The sequence below is a fragment of the Phacochoerus africanus genome, chromosome 2 (assembly GCF_016906955.1).
Source record: "Phacochoerus africanus isolate WHEZ1 chromosome 2, ROS_Pafr_v1, whole genome shotgun sequence".
Classification (NCBI taxonomy): domain Eukaryota; kingdom Metazoa; phylum Chordata; class Mammalia; order Artiodactyla; family Suidae; genus Phacochoerus; species Phacochoerus africanus.
In genome coordinates this window covers 54,507,876-54,528,285 of record NC_062545.1, presented here as the reverse complement: position 1 = coordinate 54,528,285, position 20,410 = coordinate 54,507,876, and the positions used below count along the sequence as shown (strand labels likewise).

The following is a 20,410-nucleotide window of genomic DNA, read 5'->3' as shown; positions in this document are numbered from 1 at the left end:
TGAAAAGAGGTTAATAGTTACTAAAGGAAACTTTTTGGTTAGACTTTATATTAAGAATTACTATGTTAAAGATTTTATTTATTTAATGTTATCATTATGTTTGTACACATTATTAATCTAAAATGATTTATCTAACTGATTCCTTTTGTTACCTGGCTAGCAGGGAAAAGGGGTCGAGGCCGGTCCTGACCTGTTACAATGAAGACTGACTTGCTATGTGGGATTACACCAGAAGCTTGCAGTGGAGTAATGGTAAGGAAATCAAGCAACCTTAAATATCTCGGCTGTATAGGAGCATATTCTATTGCAGAAGACCTTCCTATGAAGATCATGGAATCAAATACAGGACATTGAACTAATACTTGGACTTTGATATGAATTTCTTTAACAATTTTCTCTGCAGTGCAAGTTATTAAACTAAAGCTACTCTATTTTCCAAATGTGTTCCAACAGAAATTCTTCATAACTTCTAGCATGGTATCTTAATAAAGAATAAAGTTCTTCTCTTTAAAAAATCTGCTCTAAGTAGATTTTTCCCCTGTTTTTTTAAATTAAGGATCCCAGCAGTGGTTTTCTGAAATATTCTCTTGAATTTGTGCATTTAAATTTTATTGCAGTGGTATAGATGAATGCCATTGTTGGTATCCTTAAATTTTATTTCTGCTCACCAAGGTTAATCATGATTGTCTATATCTTTTTTATAGTAATCACTTTTGAATTGTGTTCAGATATGCAGTTTCAGGTGTAATCATCAGAGCTGGTTAGTCAGGCATTCCAGATAGTGGTTCTTTTCAGAACCTTTTTTAAAGGGTTGGTTAACTACCTCAGTAGCAGAGGATTGAACTATACCCTGTCTGTACTGTACATAGAAAATCTTTGTAGATAAAAGCAAGGCTTGTTAAATGATATGAGGGTAAGATTTTAATATACCAAATGTAACATTCTTAGTTGCCTTTAGTTTCAGAGGCTTGTAAGACTTCCTCATGACCATCATAACAGGCCTTGCTTTTGTCGTATTTTGTGGCTGAAAAAGCAGCCTTGCTTCTTCAGATATTGTAGTTATTTGGATGTATAATAGTTTAGCAAGATGTTACTTTTGTAAGACATCAGATGTTCAAAAAAAGTGCATCCGAACTTGTACTAAATACTGCAGTGTCCCTTTATAAAAAGTCAGACTAAAACTGACAATTGTACAGCAAAGCCTGACATTTGGATATTTTGAAGTTTTTTCATAAATCATAGAAATTAGTATATGGCTGTAGTTTAGCTTTTTAGGTAAAAAGTATGTTTCATTAGTGCATTTCTTATTGCTGATCACTGCAAAAATGTGAATCAGCTTTCCATTTCTTATGCAGGTCATGATAACTTGTAGAATAGAATACAATCATTTGTGCTATGTTTTTAATTTTCTAAAAGCACCTTGATGACAGTGAGTGTTCAGTGGTGAAGCATCCTCTATTGAATCACCCTCAAAAATTTTTTTGCCAAGTTCTAAATTGATAACTTAAAGTCAAAAGTGAAATTACAGTTTAATTAGGACTTGGTATAAAGAAATCCTTTTCCCCTTCCCCAAAGGGATACTGCAGTTATATCACATACCCAATAGGCACCACAATGAAGATCAGAGCTTATTATACTTAAGGTTTTATACACACCAGTTCCCCCAGTAAATGCAAATTTAACAAGAAAATTAGACATGTCATATGTTCAAAATGCTCATGGCAAACAATCATTTTGCATTCCTGCAAATAAAATTGTTTTATACTGTAAGCTGGAGGCGAGTGTAACTTATTTTTGTAATAAAGTTTTTATTTTTTTTATGTGTCATTAATATAAATGTGTGTTAGTATAGAAATATTCTGGTTTAAAAACTTAGAAATGCACACATTTCGGTATGTTTATTTGTACTTACATAATTTTAGATAGTGGTTGCCAATAGCCTGTATGTTTCACATTAATTGGTTTTTTTATGTTATCTTAATAAACCATTTTAGTATGTTGTATGTCAGTTACTGGGATAGCTGGGACATAGAGTGTAATTTAAAATTTGTCAATAAGTATTCATTGGAATATATGTAAATGTGCCTTGCCGGTTATTGAAACTTACTTACAAAATGAGTATGGGGTGACAAAATTAGTTCCTGGTGCTTAATGAAACTTTTTGCCACTGATTTTATATATTACCCCGTGCTTTTTTAAAGTACATCTCTCTCAAATCTTAGTGTAAGTTTGAGGGCTACACAAAACATTTACATTTCATTCTAACATATAATGAGTATAGTAGGTTGTGGAAAGTGGGTAAACTAAATGTAGCCTTCAGTAAAATTGAATCTCAGTGTAATCCTTGGTGCTGGCACTTACCAGTTCCAAGGAGTTAAATGATCCCATCAAAGAGGTCATTGCCATGCCTATGGGCACTTTACTGTCATACCCTTTTTAAGGGACACTGTCAAGGTGTTTAAGTTAATTCTCAGAATTATTTTTGGGATTTTAGAACAGGTTTGTTTGACTTATGTGAGAACTGCATTGTCAAAGTTGAAAGATGAACATTTTTGTGAGTTCACAAATGTGTTCTTAAGAAAACATTAAAATACGGAGCTTTGGGTTTCCAAGACTATTTGGCATTCTTAGTTTGGGATTTGGGAGGGAAAACTGATACTAAAAAATTGTGAAGAATTGATGGGCAGTGTAAACAGTGGTGATGAAATATATACACACTCAAGTGAAATTACTTGACAGTGTTCATTTGACTAACTTTGAATTTAAGCCATTATAATTTTAAAATTAAATCATTTGCACTGTTCTGATAATGGGTGCAGTTTTTGAGCAATATAATCAGAGCTAAATATGCATGTAGTGATTAGTGACGTGAACAATTAAGTTCTGAGAAGAAATACTAACTGGTATTTTCAAACTTAAATTTTCTGTAGTAAAAATCAGTATCAAACTCTTATCAGAGAACAAGGAAAACAGGCAATGCATATAAACATACTTTTGAATGTTGTGTGGCCTATAAAGCAATAATGCAATTTTTATGGAATGTCATGGGATATGAGAAATGGAAATGCAAAAATAACTAATCCTTTAGTAAAATTGTCAACATGTTAAAAGGGGAATGTTAACTAATGTAGGTTATTGCTATTTGTGATTTGTTTATGGGTTCTTGGCTTTGACAGCTTCAAAGAATGGACAGATGACAAGTTAAAGAAATTTTGTATATATTGTCAAGGAATGGGTCTTAAATCTAAGAGTCAAGTCCCTTCCTTGGGGTGAACAAATGTATCCTTAAAGCATTCTGATTGTTAAAAAAGAAAACTTGAGTTAACCTAACCAAAGCAGACGCAAGATTTTGTTTCTGCAGACTACTTGGCAATCAAAGTGATCATCACTTAAGTTAATCAGTTTTCAGAAAGTTGCTTTGTGAGAAATTGCGTTACATATATTCTCCCAGACATGCTTTTTGTGTAAAGTTTTCAGCATTGTGACTAATTAAGATGTTAGGGGGGATTTAGCACAAAAGAGCAGTTGCACACTCATGATGGCTGTTGTAGCACCATGAGAAATTTATCTACCAATTAACTGCAAGTCTTATTTAACAAAATACAAACAACTTCATTCATACTAAAATAGTTATGACATAGGAATGGATTGATGGGGTGACCTTGGGTATTCACTTGTATATAGCTATTCGAAAAGACATAGGGTGAATATTATGGTAGATGGGCAAAATTGTCACATTCAGGACAGCTTTTTTTGACTGCTAAGCCAAAAGTCCGTGTTGATCAGAAACAAACAAACAAAAAAGATGAACACCTTGTTATTGCAGAATATGACATAATCTGTTTTAAGGGGAGAAATTTAAAAGTAGAAGGATTTCATGCATTTAGGTGAAGGAGCTAACCCCTTGAGTAAATGATTGCTCAGGTTCTTAAAATGTCCCAAATACCCACCATGGTCGTTTTCTCCCCAGTGATGCACATCTTAAAAGTTCTGTCTGACCACAGGAATTCAATGGTGGGTATAAAATGAATGAATAAAGAAATTAAGTAACAATTCATAAAATGACCAGATGTAGGGATGGTGTTTTAGAGTGTAGTATTAATTTACTCAGTGATACCACTCAATAGGGCATGCCACTACTTTTCTTAAGATGCTAATTATAAACCAATGTTCAAAAGACATTTTTAACTGTGGGCAAATTAGTAGACGGGCTTTTTGGTCTGTCACTTTTTTAAAAAGTACTTAAAAGTTTTATTAGTACCACAGTCTGCCTTCAGTAATAAACCCTAAAATATTTTTCAGAACCAGGAGCATTCAGTTGAAAGAAATCTTTTTTATGAGTGCAAAACAGTATTACAACTAATGCCCTGGTCAAGATTAGGTTTTTAATGATATTAACAGTAGTCTGATAAACATTTAGAAGTCTGGCATTGAGAAACAAAAGCTTGTACCTGACTAGTATTTTTATTTAAAAAAATAGTTCTGTTAGCTTATTTAAATTCTCTTAACGTTTATTTATCCTTAGAATTTATATTTATTTCATTCCTTTCATCTCACTGAAAACTGTCTGCAGGCTCTTTGATTTGGATTAGATGTGTGAAGTACTGTCTTTTGCCAAAAACCTCAAATTACCTGTTCTTTTCAACGTAGTGGGTTTGTGCTTGTTTGGAGATCAGTTCAAAAACTATCTGTACTATCTGTACTGCCTCTGATGTTAAGATTTTATGTATAGCATAAGGAAGCTAGCTCTGACTATATTTTCCTAAGAATAAAGACCTATTTTTGTAGCATGTCTTAGGATCTCCAGGAGTCAAAGAATTATTGTGGGTGTCCTCCATTTCATCGTTTTTCATTTTAACAGCTTTTAAATAGACACTGGGGAGTCTTTAGAGCTCTTTCGCCTCTGATTATCCATACATTCAAAGTAACTAGCCAATGGTAAAAACAAATTCCCCAATATCCCTAATTCAAGCACATGATGGGGAGATATATAGAATAAATGTATAGTGTTGGTCTTAATTTAAATGATGGAATACATTGTGGTCACACAATGCCAGTGGACTCATTGAAGAAATTAATGGTAATTTGGTTCTGCTGCTCTGGTGACATCCCCCCACTATTCAGTGTTCCATTCTCTATCACTGTCTCTGAAGGTTTGGAAATGAGTGATTGATGTTGCAAAGAATTCAGAAGGAGTGAACAAAAACTCATCTATTTTAATAAAATGTTGCACATTTACGTGACATTGCAAATGAGGTTAGGGAGGTGAATTCAGCTTAAAATGTGTGTCATTAAGCTAAGTTGACAAATCATTATCAAAGAATGGGGAACTTGTAAATACATTCAGGGGATTTTGGTTCAGCTCTAGGATTTCTTGGTGGGGGAGGTAGCTTTGGCCACTTCATCAAGCCAAAAATCTTTTTAGGTTACTTAGTGCAGAATTTAGTTTGTGCTTTGATTACTAAAATTTACACTAATGACAATGAAAAAAGTCTTTGTCATTTCAGAACAGTCATGGAAGTTTTATACCTGAAAAATTCTTAGACAACTAATGGGGGATTTTTGGAAACCTTTACATTGCCTATCTGGCTTCCTATGCAGATGCCAGACAGTACTTTTTTTTTCTTGTTGATATGAAGATTGCTGAATAAGACTTTCTGCATGAGAGAGAAGTCCTAATAAACCATTTTGGAAATAAGTGTCTTTAAGTGTTAGTTTCGTAAAAAAAAAATTAACACAATAGGATGAAGAGAAGGTTATTTTAGAATAACTTTACAACAAGCTTCAGCGAATATCTTATTTTTTACCTTTAGGTAGTTTAAAACAAGTTCTAGTCTGAAGGGAATTAAATCTGACACTATTTGAGTTATTTTTTGGCTTTTTAGGCCAATCTATTCTGAAAGGATTTTTTTGTGTGTGTGGTAGGAAAGTACTAACTTCTTTTGGAGAGAATTTTGTGAAACCTAAGGGGATTGACATCTCTTGTTTATGAACAAGAGATGCCAGTTACTTTTCAAGGGAAGAGAGGACAGATGTGGACAAGCAACTACCACAGATTAAGAATATGACTAGGGCATGTTCACAGTAATAAATCTCTAGAAAATGTTTTATAGATTTCAAATTCCAGTCTTCAGGTGTAGAAACATACCATGACAAAACAGTGTTGGAATAGCATCACACTAGGTAGGCTTTTTGATATCTGTTACTAAAACAGCCCAGCCCAGTATTTTTCCCTTATGCTGATGTTCATCTTTATTCCAAGCTGCTGGACAAAACCGTTATCAACTTACAAACTCTGTACTTCTTTATGAGGAAAGGTACTTAATTCTTATTTTGCTGATGAGTCTAGTTGGTTTTGAGTCCATAACATTTGTATAAGTTTCTCATGTAGAGCCCTTTTTAAAAATAAGTATAATGATGCTTGAAAAAGGCTTGAGGAGTTCCCGTCGTGGCGCAGTCGTTAACGAATCTGACTAGGAACCATGAGGTTGCAGGTTCGGTCCCTGCCCTTGCTCAGTGGGTTAATGATCCGGCGATGCCGTGAGCTGTGGTGTAGGTTGCAGACGCGGCTCGGATCCCGCGTTGCTGTGGCTCTGGCGTAGGCTGGTGGCTACAGCTCCGATTCAACCCCTAGCCTGGGAACCTCCATATGCCTCGGGAGCGGCCCAAGAAATAGCAAAAAGACCAAAAAAAAAGAAAAGAAAAAAAGGCTTGACGGCTAGGTAACTATAATGTCTTAAGACAGTTATTTCCAAGAGTAATCCATACTTAACTATATTTTAAAATAAGGCAATCGTTGCATTTTTATGAATAGTCAGTATGTACCTTTCAGTTGGTTATGGTTCAAGTTAAGCCATCTGAGACAGGAGGCTCTGGATTTACAGCATTTTCTCACTACACCTTATGTATCTGTTTGAGTAGTGATGGATGAAGGTGGTATTTATGCTTAAATATGCTAAGTTGTTATCTTACCTTGATAGTACTTTATTTTTTTATATCTTTTTTTTAATGATCATAACAATCTAATTTCACAGGATTTCCATCCCACAGCCCCCTTGATAGTACTTTAAAGAGAATTTAAAAGGTTTGTACCTGGAAAACAGGATACAGCACAGGATGTGAAAGTCTGCTTCTCTGCTCACACCCTAGTCAATTAACAGAGATGAATGACTCCTGTCTTTAGTTCTTGTAGTTAACCTCTTAGATCTCTTACTTAAAGAAGTGTTTTTTAAACCCTTTGTGAGAAATTTGGCTTACTCTAGTCCTGCTGTCGTTTTCCTGAACTATTTTAAGTTCAATTGATTACCTTTATTATTCAGACTACAATTAAGCCTCTACTTAGATCAATTTTAATATGTTTCTTCCTCACAACATAAGGAAACAGCACACTCAGTACTTTATTTTCCTTCATTTCTCAGTTCCTGTTAGCTCTATCTTTTTTGTCACTTATTTCTTCTTCCAGGGCGTATATTGACTTTAAATTTCAGCTCTTGAGCAGGTTCTTATTTTATATAAGGTCTCTCTTGCTCATTCTTGAATTCTGGAGATTTAAAAAAAGATAATCAGTTTCTTAAAAGGATACATTGAAATACTGCTTCACTTTCCGTGCTTCTGATTTTTGTGTGTGTGTTTGGTGGTTGGTATTTGCGTTCATGAAAGATCCTGATAAAATTCTGGTGTTCCTGAGTTTGCCTACTGAAACAACTGGCTGTTAAGTTCTGTGTGTATGAGAACACAAGGGCTAACATGCTTTATTTTAGTTTCCTTGGAAGCAGACAGGCAAGCATGGTACCCTTCCAATGCCAGAAGGAAGAGTACTCAATTATAGGAACACTGATCTCTCCCAGGCAAGTTAATTTGCTTTGAGGAAAGGGGTAGACCCTGAAAGTTCTACAACCCTCAGGAACCCAAATTTCTTAACTTTCTACTCTTGCAAGCCAAAGTTTTTCCTTTTCCCTTGCTACTTATCCCTCTCATGAAAAATCGCTCCTGTTCTTGCAGCCCTAGATCCAACTGAGTCATAAGGTACAAGAAGTTTGGTGTTCATTACCTTGTATTAACAAAAAAAGAAACCTACCTTGATCTCTGTATAGTCACATGTCACAGCTCATTTAAAATAAATTGTCCAGAAAAAGTTTGAGTAAATTTTGGGGTTCCTCAGGGGCTTAGCGAGTGAACAATCCAGGGTTGTTGCTGCTGTGGCTCAGGTTGCTGCTGTGGTGCAGGTTTGATCCCTGGCCCCAGGAACTTATTCGTGCCATAGGTGTGGCCATAAAGAAATTTAAAAAATGAAAATAAAAAGGGCATCCTTATTACTTAAAAGTTTGAAATCTTACTTGAAAAAAGAACACTTAGTATGCTAAAGGGTATATAGGAAACATTTTGTGACTAAAGATGCAAGTTTAGTGGCATTCTTGGCTGGGTGAAGCAGATTATTTTGAAAAGCTCTTTGAGAGAATAGTATTATCATTTAATACTATTCAGAATTTCCGAACGTTTAGAGGAAACTATTGAGCATTATTTTTCCAATTTATGTTTAATATAGCTACCTACATGTATTCTTGTGTACCAGTTAATGAGACTACTTATTTTGGGAAAGATCTCGCAAACCCACCTTTTCCAGATTGGATGTTCTGGGATTTTGTGATAGTCCATGTTACTCTACTTGTGGAATATATTCTTCCATACCTTGATATCTGCTTTGTCTTCACTGATTAGAGAGCCTAAATCCTTAAAAAAAAATTCCATCTAAATATAGCAATTGAAACATCTTAAGGGAGTTCCCGTCGTGGTGCAGCAGAAACGAATCCGACTAGGAACCATGAGGTTGAGGGTTTGATCCCTGGCCTCCCTCAGTGGGTTAAGGATCCGGCATTGCCGTGAGCTGTGGTGTAGGTTGCAGACGTGGCTCTGATCTATTGTTGCTGTGGCTGTGACATAGGCCAGTGGCTACAGCTCTGATTGGACCCCCTAGCCTGGGAACCTCCATATGCTGTGGGTGCAGCCCTAAAAAGACAAGACAAAAAAAAGAACATCTTAAGATTATTTCACCTGTCTTCAGGTATTAAAACCATTTTAATAGGTTTTATGATATTAAATGTTAATTGAGATTAAGGAAGAAACTGACTTTCAAGGTTTGGGGTACCAAGAATTTTGGCTAAGTCTTTTAGTATCTGGACACACATACACACTAGGAATCTGAAGAGGAAAATAAAGCTTGTTAACCAAGTATGCTAGACTCATTTGATAAAAGTTGATGAATACAGTGTTCCCTTGGGCACAGCTGCTTAAGTGTCTGGTGTCACTACAGCGGCTTGGGTTGCTGCTGTGGTGCGGGTTTGATCCCTGCAGCGGCAACTTCTGCATATCTCAGGTATGGTAAAAACCAAAAAACAAAGTTGGAGTTCCCTCTGTGGTGCAGTGGGCTCTGTGGTGTTTCTGGAGTGCTGGTACTCAGGTTTGATTCCCCAGCCCAGCACAGTGGCTTAAGGATCTGGCGTTGCCACAGCTGTGGCGTAGTTTGAAACTGTAGCTTGGATCTGATCCCTGACCCAGAAACATCATGTGCCCAGAAGCAGCCAAAAAAGAAAAAAAAAAGTTGACGTAAGACACACTAATCTTGTTTTCATAGGGTCTTCTCATTCTAATAACCCTCATGTAGCTTGTGTATTTATGTTCACTTTTCATATAAACAGAAAAGTATAGGTTGCTAAAGCAACAGATTCTCCCTCTTAGTTCCCCAGTGGTTCCAGGTGATTTTTTCTTAGTCATTGAGACCTTTTTTTGGGGGGGGGGGAGGGTCTATTTAGGGCAGTACCCTTGGCATATAGAATTTCCCAGGCTAGGTATCAAATCGGAGCTGTAGCTGGCAGCCTAAACTAAAGCCACAGCAACTCCAGATTCAAGAGGCATCTGGGACCTACACCACAGCTCACGGCAACCCCAGGTCCTTTAACCCACTGAGCTAGGATTGAACCCGCATCCTCACAGATACTAGGTCGGGTTTGCTATTGCTGAGCCACAATGGGAACTCCCATTGAGACATTTAATGAAAGGAACTGTGAGCAAGCACAGGTATAAACTCTTTGGTCCTGAGTTTCCTTTCCTATAAAAATAGATTACATTAAATATTTTTCTAGCTCTCAATATTCTATGAAATAACAGCTTGTGTTTTTTAAAAAAAATTCTGCCTAGAGGATTGTTTGCTTCATGTCATTAATATTTTTGTTGTGAAGACTTACTGTTCATTAGTTCTGTAATAACTTACATGTTATGAACATTACCTGGTACATTATTTTTCTGATACTTAGTTACTATTTGAGGGGGAGAGGGTGGGATAAATCTTTTTCTTAGGCTACATATTCTGAGGATGAAAACCATCAAGCCCTGTATAGTTCACAGAGCATTATTCAAGTTATTCCCAAATTCCCCATATTACCGTGTTGATATTACACTAGATAAGAGTCAGCCTGTGTAGCTGATGTCAACTAAAATGAGCAACATGGATCTCCTTTTGTGGTACGTAAGTATGTTTTTGAATTTTTAGAATTAGTGTTCATCTACCTCAGGTCTCAGTTCTGAAATTTTAGGCAAAACTCTCATGTGTAAAGCTAGTATAGTAGCTTGATTAGGAAATAAAAGGAAGTCTAACTGCTAAACCAGCCTCCTAAATTTGCTTTATTACTAGTAATAATGCAGATATTTTCTAAAAGTTATAGACTGTAAGTGTTCTAGCCCCAGCCCTCGCCTCTTTGCCCCCATCCCCGGTAAACAGTTTTTAAATTGAAACACTACGTATTTTATTATCAGGATAAAGCATTTTATTGCATCTTTTCCTAGGAAGCTTGTTGGTTTTGAAATGATCCCTATTTTAAGTTGATTTTCCTCACCCCTCTTTTTTAAAAAAACTGCTCATAGGATACCAGTAGCTGAAAGTTACATATTTTTAGAAGTTTTAACCCGTCTGAGGCATTTGTCACATCGAATCACTCTCTTGAAAAGTTTCCTTGGTACTTTGCTGGCTTTCTTAATATTCTCTGACCGACCTGTTCTTATCTATTCTATTTCCTTTTTTTCTTCTATGCTTGTCTCTTTAATCTCATCCACATGTCACATCTTTGTGGACGCCTGCTTTAATGTCAGGGCTTGAATTAATCTCTTTGTTATATGCAAGTCTGCCATTTCAGCTCTTTGCTGTACATGTTAGAATGCTTTGCTCTGTCTGATTATATCCTATTAATTTCTCTTATCACATCATTATATTTGATCACTTTTTGTTCCTGAATAGGTCTGAAAATCCTCTATCCAATTCCTACCCTATCCTTGAGGCAGCTTACCTCTGGCTACACTTTATATTTACAAATATCTTAAGTGCTCCAGATTTATAAGTGGCACGTTATGATGACTCTCCAAATCTAACTCTACAGTAGCACTGCCTAATAGAAATAAAATGCAAACCATATATATAATTTAAAATTTTATAATTTGTCCTGAGCTAACCCCTCTAATCTTAACCTCCACTGGTTTTGCCTGTAAACAAATTGCTAGCCTTTTCTTTATTTGGCTCATTTCACATTTCTAATGACTTAGTAATATGTCTCCCCCTGCCCCATATCCCCTACCATTTCAAGCCAACCGCTTAGAAATTCTCTATAGTGAAAATAGTAAAGTCTTTTTTGCTGTAGGTGCATTATCAACGAAGTGTCCCTGAGTGAGGAACATGTACATCAAAAGTCCTGGCTTCCTAGGGTTTATGTAAGGCTATGAGCTGATCATTCTTCCTTTATTGCTTATGCTATAGGTTTGTAACAGCTGTGTATATGAGACAAACCCCCAAATTTATCAACCTCTGCTTAAAGGTAACTTCAGGAGCAAAACCGTGGTTTTAAATATCTGGCGACATTTGAAAATCTAGTATTTTCTGTTTCATAACTGCAAGAAGAATCTTCAGAAACATTAAAATTATAGTCATTATTCCTGCTACCCCTCAAATTCATTTTCTGTCAATAGTATGTAGTAATTACAGTTTCCCATCCTCTACTGTGATCGATAACAGGTTCATGTGTTGCTTTATGAAATGGAAAAGAAGCTGTGAAACTCGGCAGAGACTAAATATGTAAATAGGCTTGAACTTAATTTAGGGATAATACTTAATGTGTTAGTAACGTCTGAGAATCCAGTACATGAGAAGGACGATTTAGCTAGGGGTATTTGCTGTCTCAATTCTCAAGCTCTACAAAAATTGCTCCAATCCTGCCATCAATGTTTTTGTAGGCCTTCTTGGAGAAGCTTTTGTAGCCCTAAGAAATAAAGAGCTCCAAGTGAGCTAATCTTTCAATTATGTTTTTTTTTTTTTAAACTGGAAATGGGAATGATAGAACTGTTCTCTGAACATCTAGATTAATTCTTAATTATATTGAATAAGTATCTTATTTATTTTATTTTCAAAAAAATGGAATTCTTAATTATAGTGAATAAGTATATATCTTATTTATTTTATTTTCAAAAAAATGGAGGAATATAAGCTACATGGGGAGTTCCTGTCATGGCGCAGTGGAAACGAATCCGACTAAGAACCATGAGGTGGATGGTTCAGTCCCTGCCTTGCTCAGTGGGTTAAGGAACCAGAGTTGCTGTGAGTTGTGGAGTAGGTCGCAGACACGGCTCGGATCTGATGTTGCTGTAGCTGTGGTGTAGGCCTGCAGCTGTAGCTCAGATTAGATCCCTAGCCTGGGATCCTCCATATGCCACAGGTTCAGCCCTAAAAAGAAAAGAAAAAAAAACATATATATATATATATATATATATATATATATATATATATATACACACACATATATATAAGCTATATGACTTTCTGTTAATTTCAAAATTCAGACTTTTAAGATGTGTTTATCTGAGGTAAAACCCTATGATTTAATGGTAACTGTCTTTCAATATATAGGGACAATTTTCCAATAGAATTTTTTCAATAAAAATTTCCAAAATTACTTAATATTCAAGGTTTCTACTTAGATATATTGTACTGAGTTTTTTTTTTAATAGTTGGAATCAGATTGACAAAAAAGTTCTTTTTAAAAGTGAAGTTTAGGGAATTCCCGCTGTGGTACACGGGATGGGCAATGTCTTGAAAGTGCTGGGACACAGGTTTGCTTCCCAGCCTGTGCAGTGTGTTAAGGATCTGGTGTTGCTGCAGTTGCGGCTTACGTAGCAACTGCATCTTGGCTCAATCCCTGGCCTGGGAACCCATATGCCACAGGGTGGCCAAAGAAATGAAAAAATATTAAAGTTGATTTTAATTATTTGGTGGCAACCTTACTAGAATTGGAATTGGAGTATTATTATTAGTGATCTTCACAATTCTGAACCAACCCTAGTTGCATGGTGGTTTATAGGTATCATGTTAAAATGCTTTTGTTTTGGAGTTCCCGTCATGGCTCAGTGGTTAACGAATCCAACTAGGAACCATGAGGTTGAGGGTTTGATCCCTGGCCTCGCTCAGTGGAGATCCATTGTTGCCATGAGCTGTGGTGTAGGCTGCAGACATGGTTCAGATCCAATGTTGCTGTGGCTCTAGCGTAGGCCGGCAGCTGCAGCTGTGATTGGACCCCTAGCCTGGGAATCTCCATATGCTGCGGGTGTGGCCCTAGAAAAGACCACACAAAAAAAATTGCTTTTGTATTTATATTTTAGAAAACAGTTACTGAGAGGTAATGACTGATTGCAAAGACCTGCCAAAATATTTTCAGAAGTTATTGAAATCAGTTGAAAGCTATATTTAAACATCTGAATATAGTTGCAGTTTTTTTTTATGAAAGCAAATCATTGTCTCTATAGTTAACATAGGAAATAAGGTGGACTGTTTTATTTATTTAAAGGCTGTTAAACTTTTAAAAAATTTTTAGACAACAAAAACATTGGCCATATTATACAAGGAATAATGGTATTAGATTATAAGAGTGACTTTTCTAATCATTAATATTTCCACCAGGAAGGTGAATATATTTTGTTTCTAATCTGTTAATTTACAGTTTCTGAACTTAAGACCAATTACTTATTAACATGCAAGTGAGGTTTGAGAGGTTTATTCCATTATGTCTTAGAAATAATATGACAAACATTAAATGCTTAATTTTTGGTGCTAGGATAATGAGACCACCTAGGATTTCATGGTCAAACAGCTTTTATCCAGACAGTATCTCTTTGATCCACTGGTTCCATAAAGTTGTAGTTGTTCATATCTTACCATTGGAGGTTCTACTTCATGACCACACACACACACACACACACACACACACACACACGCACACACACACACACACACACACGTGGGGGTTAAATAGGAAAGTAATAACTGCATTTTGAACATCTCGAACTCCCACTCAAAAATCCTTTAGTGTCCTTCCTTGAATTACATATTCTGTATTGTACTTGTATTGTACTGAGTTCCTTTTTACTGAAAATCTGGGAAAGGAACATTTCTTGAGGTATAGAAGGCAGTTCTTTGTTTTTTTTCTTTTTAGGGCTATACCCATGGCATGTAGAAGTTCCCAGGCTAGGGGTTAAATCAGAACTGTAGCTACTGGCCTACACCACAGCCACATCAATGCCAGATCCAAGCTGCATCTGTGACCTACACCACAGCTCACCGTGACATCAGGTCCTTAAGCCACTGAGCAAGGCCAGAGATCAAACTCATCTCCTCATGGATACTAGTCCATGAGGTTCATTACCACTGAAACCGCTGAGCCAGAATGAGAACTCCCTAGAAGGCAGTCTTAATTGTTCCTTTTACAGGCATTATTACGTCCATAGATAGGGATACATAGGGATAGGTTGTAGGAAGGAGGGGGTATTTTGAAATGTAAAATTGACTGTAAAAATAATATTATAAATGCCACAAAAGGTAGAATATGAACCTTGATGCTTTGAGACATAGGGGAAAACTCAGGTTTGGAAATGCCAATCCTGTGTTAGGAGAGCATACTTCAAATCACAGGAGGCAGCTTGACAGGGAGGGACCGAAATGGCTCCAAGGGGTAGTGGGTAAGTATTCATCTGTCCTCTTCCTGACACAATCATGCCACACAAATAATGGCACTCAGCAGTTAAAATCTGGTATATATTCAGGGTCATCAGAATTAAGTAGGCCTAACTCCTGGGATTCATGTAGTCAACACCACCTTTTCAAATTCCTGTACCAATATAAAAAGCATTTTCTGCAGTTTGTTGGTGGAATCTGAGGGGATCAGGACTCATTTTAAATTCTTTGCCTAGTGCTGCATTACTTTTGAAAATTAAGTGAAAGCGGAGTTCCCATCATGGCGCATCGGAAACAAACCCAACTAGGAACCATGAGGTTTCGGGTTCTATCCCTGGCCTTGCTCAGTGGGTTAAGGATCTGGCATTGCTGTGGCTGTGGCTGTGGCATAGGTCAGCAGGTGTAGCTCCGATTAGACTCCAAGCCTGAGAACCTCCATATGCCAAGGGTGGGGCCCTAAAAAGACAAAAGACTGAAGACAAAAAAAAAAAGAAAAGAAAATTAAGTGAAAGCAAAGAGATAAATCCTAGTCTGCTGAAATTATTGTCTTCCCTGAGGACTTTCCAGATCCTCACCAGTTGGAAATTTCTCTTTCCCATCAACTGTCATTAAAAATTACAACAGCAACAAAAAAACCCAGAAACCATTCCAGCCTTTATATCTAAGTATATGCCCTGTATTATACATTATTTTTCATGTTTGACGTCTCCTTCACTAGATTGTAAGCCTTTGGATGTCAGAAAAAGCATCTAAATAATTGTATCTGCCATCACATTTAGTACAGTGCCTTACACTTATTTGCTAATTTAATATTCATTAAAGTTATTGGATATTGTAGTTTGATGTTTACGAGCCCTTTAGAGTTGGATGCATTATCAACTATTTTTATCTTTAGTTTGAAAATGTACCCCTGGCACGTGCTAATTATGGCATTTATAAATTCACACATTTAGTTGTACTGGCTCTCCACAGCTAACATTAGTCTGGAGGAGCACTGTCTAGTAGAAATATAGTGCATGCCACATATGTAATTTAAAATTTTCTAGTGGCCACATTATAAAAGAAGAAACTTAGATTGATAGAATTTTTAGCCCATTATTTCCAAAATATAATTTAACATGTAATCAACTTTTAAAAGTTGAGATAGTTTGGAGTTCCCATCATGGCTCAGTGGTTAAGCAATCTGACTAGCATCCATGAGAACTATTAGGTTCAATCCCTGGCCTTGCTCAGTGGGTTAAGGATCTGGTGCTGCCATAAGCTGCGGTGTAGGTCACAGTCTCAGCTCTGGTCTTGAGTTGCTATGGGTGTGGGTGTGGCCGGCAGCTGTACCTCCAATCTGACCCCTAGCCTGGGAACCTCCATATGCCGCAGGTATGGCCCTAAAAAGCAAAAAAAAAAAAAAAAAATTGAGATTGTTTATATTCTTTTTTCCACATTAAGCCTCAAAATCTGATGTGTATTTTACCCTTCAGCACATGTCTTTTCAAGTGAGCCACATTTGAAGTGCTCAACAGCCAAATAATGTCTCATGGCTATGGTATTAGAGTGTAGGTCTAGAACCTAAGGGCAGGCAGTATACCTCTTTGGACCTCAGTTTCCTGTCAGGTTATCTCATAGCTTAGATTTCATATCATTGTCACTTTAGGTTGTTATATAATGCAAATAAAACTAATTGGTTTGGCAGGTTTTGTCACATTCATAAATTCATAAAACTTTTTTGTATTAAGCATTGTACAAAGACATTTATTAGGCAGTTTCTACCCAATGTAATCTTCTCTTAAACTTTTGAAGAAGAAAAGTGTTTCAGAGTTGAGGATTGGGGTTTGAGATATACCAAATTAGCCTTGCTCTCTGAAATTCTAGTAGATTTCAGCTGATTTCAGAACCAGGATTGATTGTGGATATCCTATATCCCTACAAGGATGTTCAAACCTTTTAATAAAAAGTTGGAAAAAAACTTCAAGCTCTGTATGAATGATGGTGTGGATACTAGACCATATGTTTAAAGAGAAAACATTTAATGGAATAAAAATTTTATTTCATTACATGAGGTCTATATCAAAGGCAACTTTATCTTCTTCTAGGTGTGGATTTTATAGAATTTTCTTACAGCAGAAATTTATTTTTACTTTTTCCTTCTCTGAGTATAAGAGCAATATAAAAATTTAAATTGCCTACTGTTGGAGTTCTCTTTGTGGCTCAGAGTTTAACGAACCTGACTAGGAACCATGAGATGTGGCTCAGATCCAGCACTGCTGTGGCTGTGGTGTAGGCAGGCAGCTACAGCTTTGAGTCAGCCCCTAGACTGGGAACCTCCATATGCTGCAGGTGTGGCCCTAAAAAAATATAGATAGATAAATAAATAAATAAAATAAAAACAAAGTAAATTGCCTATTGTAGTTCTCTTATGCAGCTGGATAAGGATCTGGCATTGCCACTGCAGCAGCTTGGGTTACTGCAGTAGTGCAGTTTTGATCCCTGACCCAGGAACTTCTACATGCTGTGGGTGTGGCCAAAAAATAAATTAAAAATCGCTTTATGTCTGATTAGCTTATTATAATTGCCACTGCAAAGAAAAATCACATGGGAAAGAAGTCTTGATGTTGTAAAGTCTAATTTGAAAGAACAAGACATTTTATTACTAAGATGCACTGGCTATCAGTAATAAGTTGAACCGGAATTTTAGAGTGACCCTATAAAGAAGCAAAATTTTTGAACAGAAAAAAAGATCACAGTCTGACTCTCTGGAAAAGTTTAATAAAGTAACTTACCCAATTATAAAGTAATCGATTCCACAGTAGGCACTTGATACGTGTAGATTCATTCAACTTACACCCTTATTTATACTTCAGTATAGCCCCTAAATAAGGGGCTATAAGTAGTTCAAAGACACTTAAAAAGAAAGGCTGAAAAGTGAAATTCATGTTTAATTATGTATCTCAAAATATTAAAGAAAACTACCAAGCTTTCCAATGATATTGTTAGTCTACAGTACATTTATGATGTTTAAACAATACCTAAGGATGAGGATCAGTGAAATGGATACCTTAAATACCATTGTGGAACTAGTAAACCATTCTGGGAAGAAATTTGACAGTATGTATCATGTTCCTATTCTTTGATCCAGCAGTCGTTATTGATATTGACCCTAAAGTCATAATTATAAACGAGTATAGATGTGTGATTAAGGGTGTAACGATAATAACAACGATATAAAAAATTAGCATTAACAGAATAAAGGATGGTACATTCTGAAGGAAAATAATGCAAAGAAATGACCCATGTATTCAGTATAATAACATGGGAAAATATTCAACTGCCATACACCATGATTTTTATGTTTTAAAAAAATCATTTCTGAACATGTCTGTCTCCGCACTTCAGAGGATAAGATACTAAGAAAGAGAAAAGACAGGCAGCATGAAAACTGGCTCTGGCTTCAAATCCCTGTTTCGCTAGCTCTGATTCTGAGCAAAGTTCCTCTCTGCCTCACTAACGTCGGTAATCTAGCTGTAAGATGGGGGAAACCAGAGTACCTATATCAAGTACCTATATCATGAAGTGAATGTGTGAACGTTAAAGTACTTAGCGCGCCGCCTAAATAAATTTTACTTATTACGACGTCTTTCTGTATCTGTCAGAGTAGTGGAGAATACAGAAATTAAAATTTAGAAATGTGCTAACTTAGTAAAGCGAAAAGCCCCACCAGACTGCAAACGGTATTTAACCTAACCTGCCAACGCGCCTCAGCAAATACTCGGATTTTGGTTAGGGCCGCGGGACTGTGGTGAGCTGAGGTCTACCTCGCCTTTGGACGCGTAAAAGATGTTCTCGCCACCGAGTGGCGGCCAGGTGGGTTCGACTTTTCCCTGTTCCAGGGTGGTTTTACTCACCCGCGCGCGGCCCGTGCAAAACAGGGACTGAGAGGTGTCCCCCCCCCCCCACCTTGGGCGTCTTGCAAAGCTTGGACCAGTCCCCAAGCCGAGCTGAGTCTATAGAGAAGAGGCGTGGAGAGCAGTGGCGGAGCTCAAGTCACAAAGACTACAGTTCCCAGTGGGCCCCGCGAGCTCGAGGAGTCCTGCAGGCAGGATCCGGTGGCCGCGGGGTCTGCAGTTTCTCCTATGCTCGGGCACAGCCTTCCGCCTCTTCTCCGCAACACAGGCAATTACTGGGTGCTGCAGTTTCCCCCCGATTTCCAAAAAGGTGCAGTCGCTGGCGAAAGGGGCCATCCACCGGGGCTGCGCGGCTCTGACCCAGAGGGCTAACCAGCAAACCCGACCGGCCTTGCGCGGAGTGACGAAAGACACGTCGTACGGCGGCCTGCCCGGCCACGGGGGGCGTGGCCGCGCACGCGCGACGGCGCCCTCGGGCGGGGCTTTGGGCGGCTGCAGCCCGCGGACCGTCCGCCGGTCGCCGGCTCTCCGGGTCCTCCGCAGGGCTTGGAGGGGCGGCGTCGTGGGTGGTTGATGGGGGTGTCCCCTCAACCTCAACCTCAGTCTGTAGTGCAGCCTCAGATACGCCGACGGAGATGGCGCCCTGGATGCGGACGATGGGGGAGAAGCTGAAGCAGCGGTTGAGGCTGGACGTGGGACGCGAGATTTGTCGCCAGTACCCGCTGTTCTGCTTCCTGCTGCTGTGCCTCAGCGCCGCCTCCCTGCTCCTCAACAGGTAACGCGGCAGCGCAAGCTAGCTGGGTGGCGGGCAGCTTTCCTCCGAAACTGCGGACTCAGGCCCTGTTGCTTCGCAGTGCGGAGACTATGGGGCTGCGCAGCTGCGCGAAGTGGGGCGGGCTGCGGGGCCTCTGGGGAGAGAGCGGCCTTGGGGAGCCTGGCTGGGCGCTGGGGCCCGGAAGTGCGGTGGGGCCTGGGCTCAAGGGACCCCTTTTCTAAGGCCTCCCCTCTTCAGCCATCCGGCCCCTATTCTTACCTTCTTTTCACCCATTTCTTAAAAGCTGGGCCTCCAGCATCGATGCTTTTCAGAAGCATGAAATCTATCGGTCGCCGAATTGAGGCCATGAGGGGGCGGTGCCGCCAGCTGATGGAGGAAAGTACAGGGTTCCTTCGCCGTGGAAGTTTTAGACTGACTCCCCTTGCTCTCCCCGCGCGCGCACGCCCACCCACCCACATTGGAGATCACCTCCGAGGTTTTCCCCAGTGTTATTGGTTACAATGCACCGTCATAAAGATTTGTTGTATCGAAGAGCGCGAAATAGTAGCAGCATCTCTAGAATATTCCTAAAGGGAAGACTGAGGTTAAAATTGCTAATTTAGTTGACATTTTGAAAGCGCAAGATTCTGCCTCTGAAATAAACTGGTCGATTTCCTTCATTTTGGTGTTTTTAGTAACGGTAGCGATGAAATAGGTGGT

At 38.3% G+C, this 20,410-nt stretch overlaps 2 protein-coding genes across 8 annotated transcripts in view; both read left to right on the top strand.

Annotated features, from left to right (window-relative positions):
- The window catches only part of SYNCRIP (synaptotagmin binding cytoplasmic RNA interacting protein), a 35,254-nt gene extending 30,464 nt beyond the window's left edge, over positions 1-4,790 (top strand). For 2 of the 3 annotated variants that reach the window (XM_047760616.1, XM_047760649.1), the window contains one exon: positions 161-4,790. In XM_047760616.1, the coding sequence (XP_047616572.1) occupies positions 161-202 (42 nt within the window). In that variant the 3' untranslated portion in view covers positions 203-4,790. The remainder of the gene's footprint in view (positions 1-160) is intronic. The other variant, XM_047760621.1, reaches the window with a different exon arrangement.
- Positions 4,791-19,396: 14,606 nt separating this feature from the next.
- SNX14 (sorting nexin 14) overlaps positions 19,397-20,410 on the top strand; it is an 82,921-nt gene continuing 81,907 nt past the window's right edge. For 3 of the 5 annotated variants that reach the window (XM_047760569.1, XM_047760548.1, XM_047760559.1), the window contains exon 1: positions 19,423-19,711. In XM_047760569.1, the coding sequence (XP_047616525.1) occupies positions 19,572-19,711 (140 nt within the window). In that variant the 5' untranslated portion in view covers positions 19,423-19,571. Of the gene's footprint in view, positions 19,712-20,410 lie in introns of all 5 variants that reach the window. The other 2 variants (XM_047760587.1, XM_047760578.1) reach the window with 1 other exon arrangement.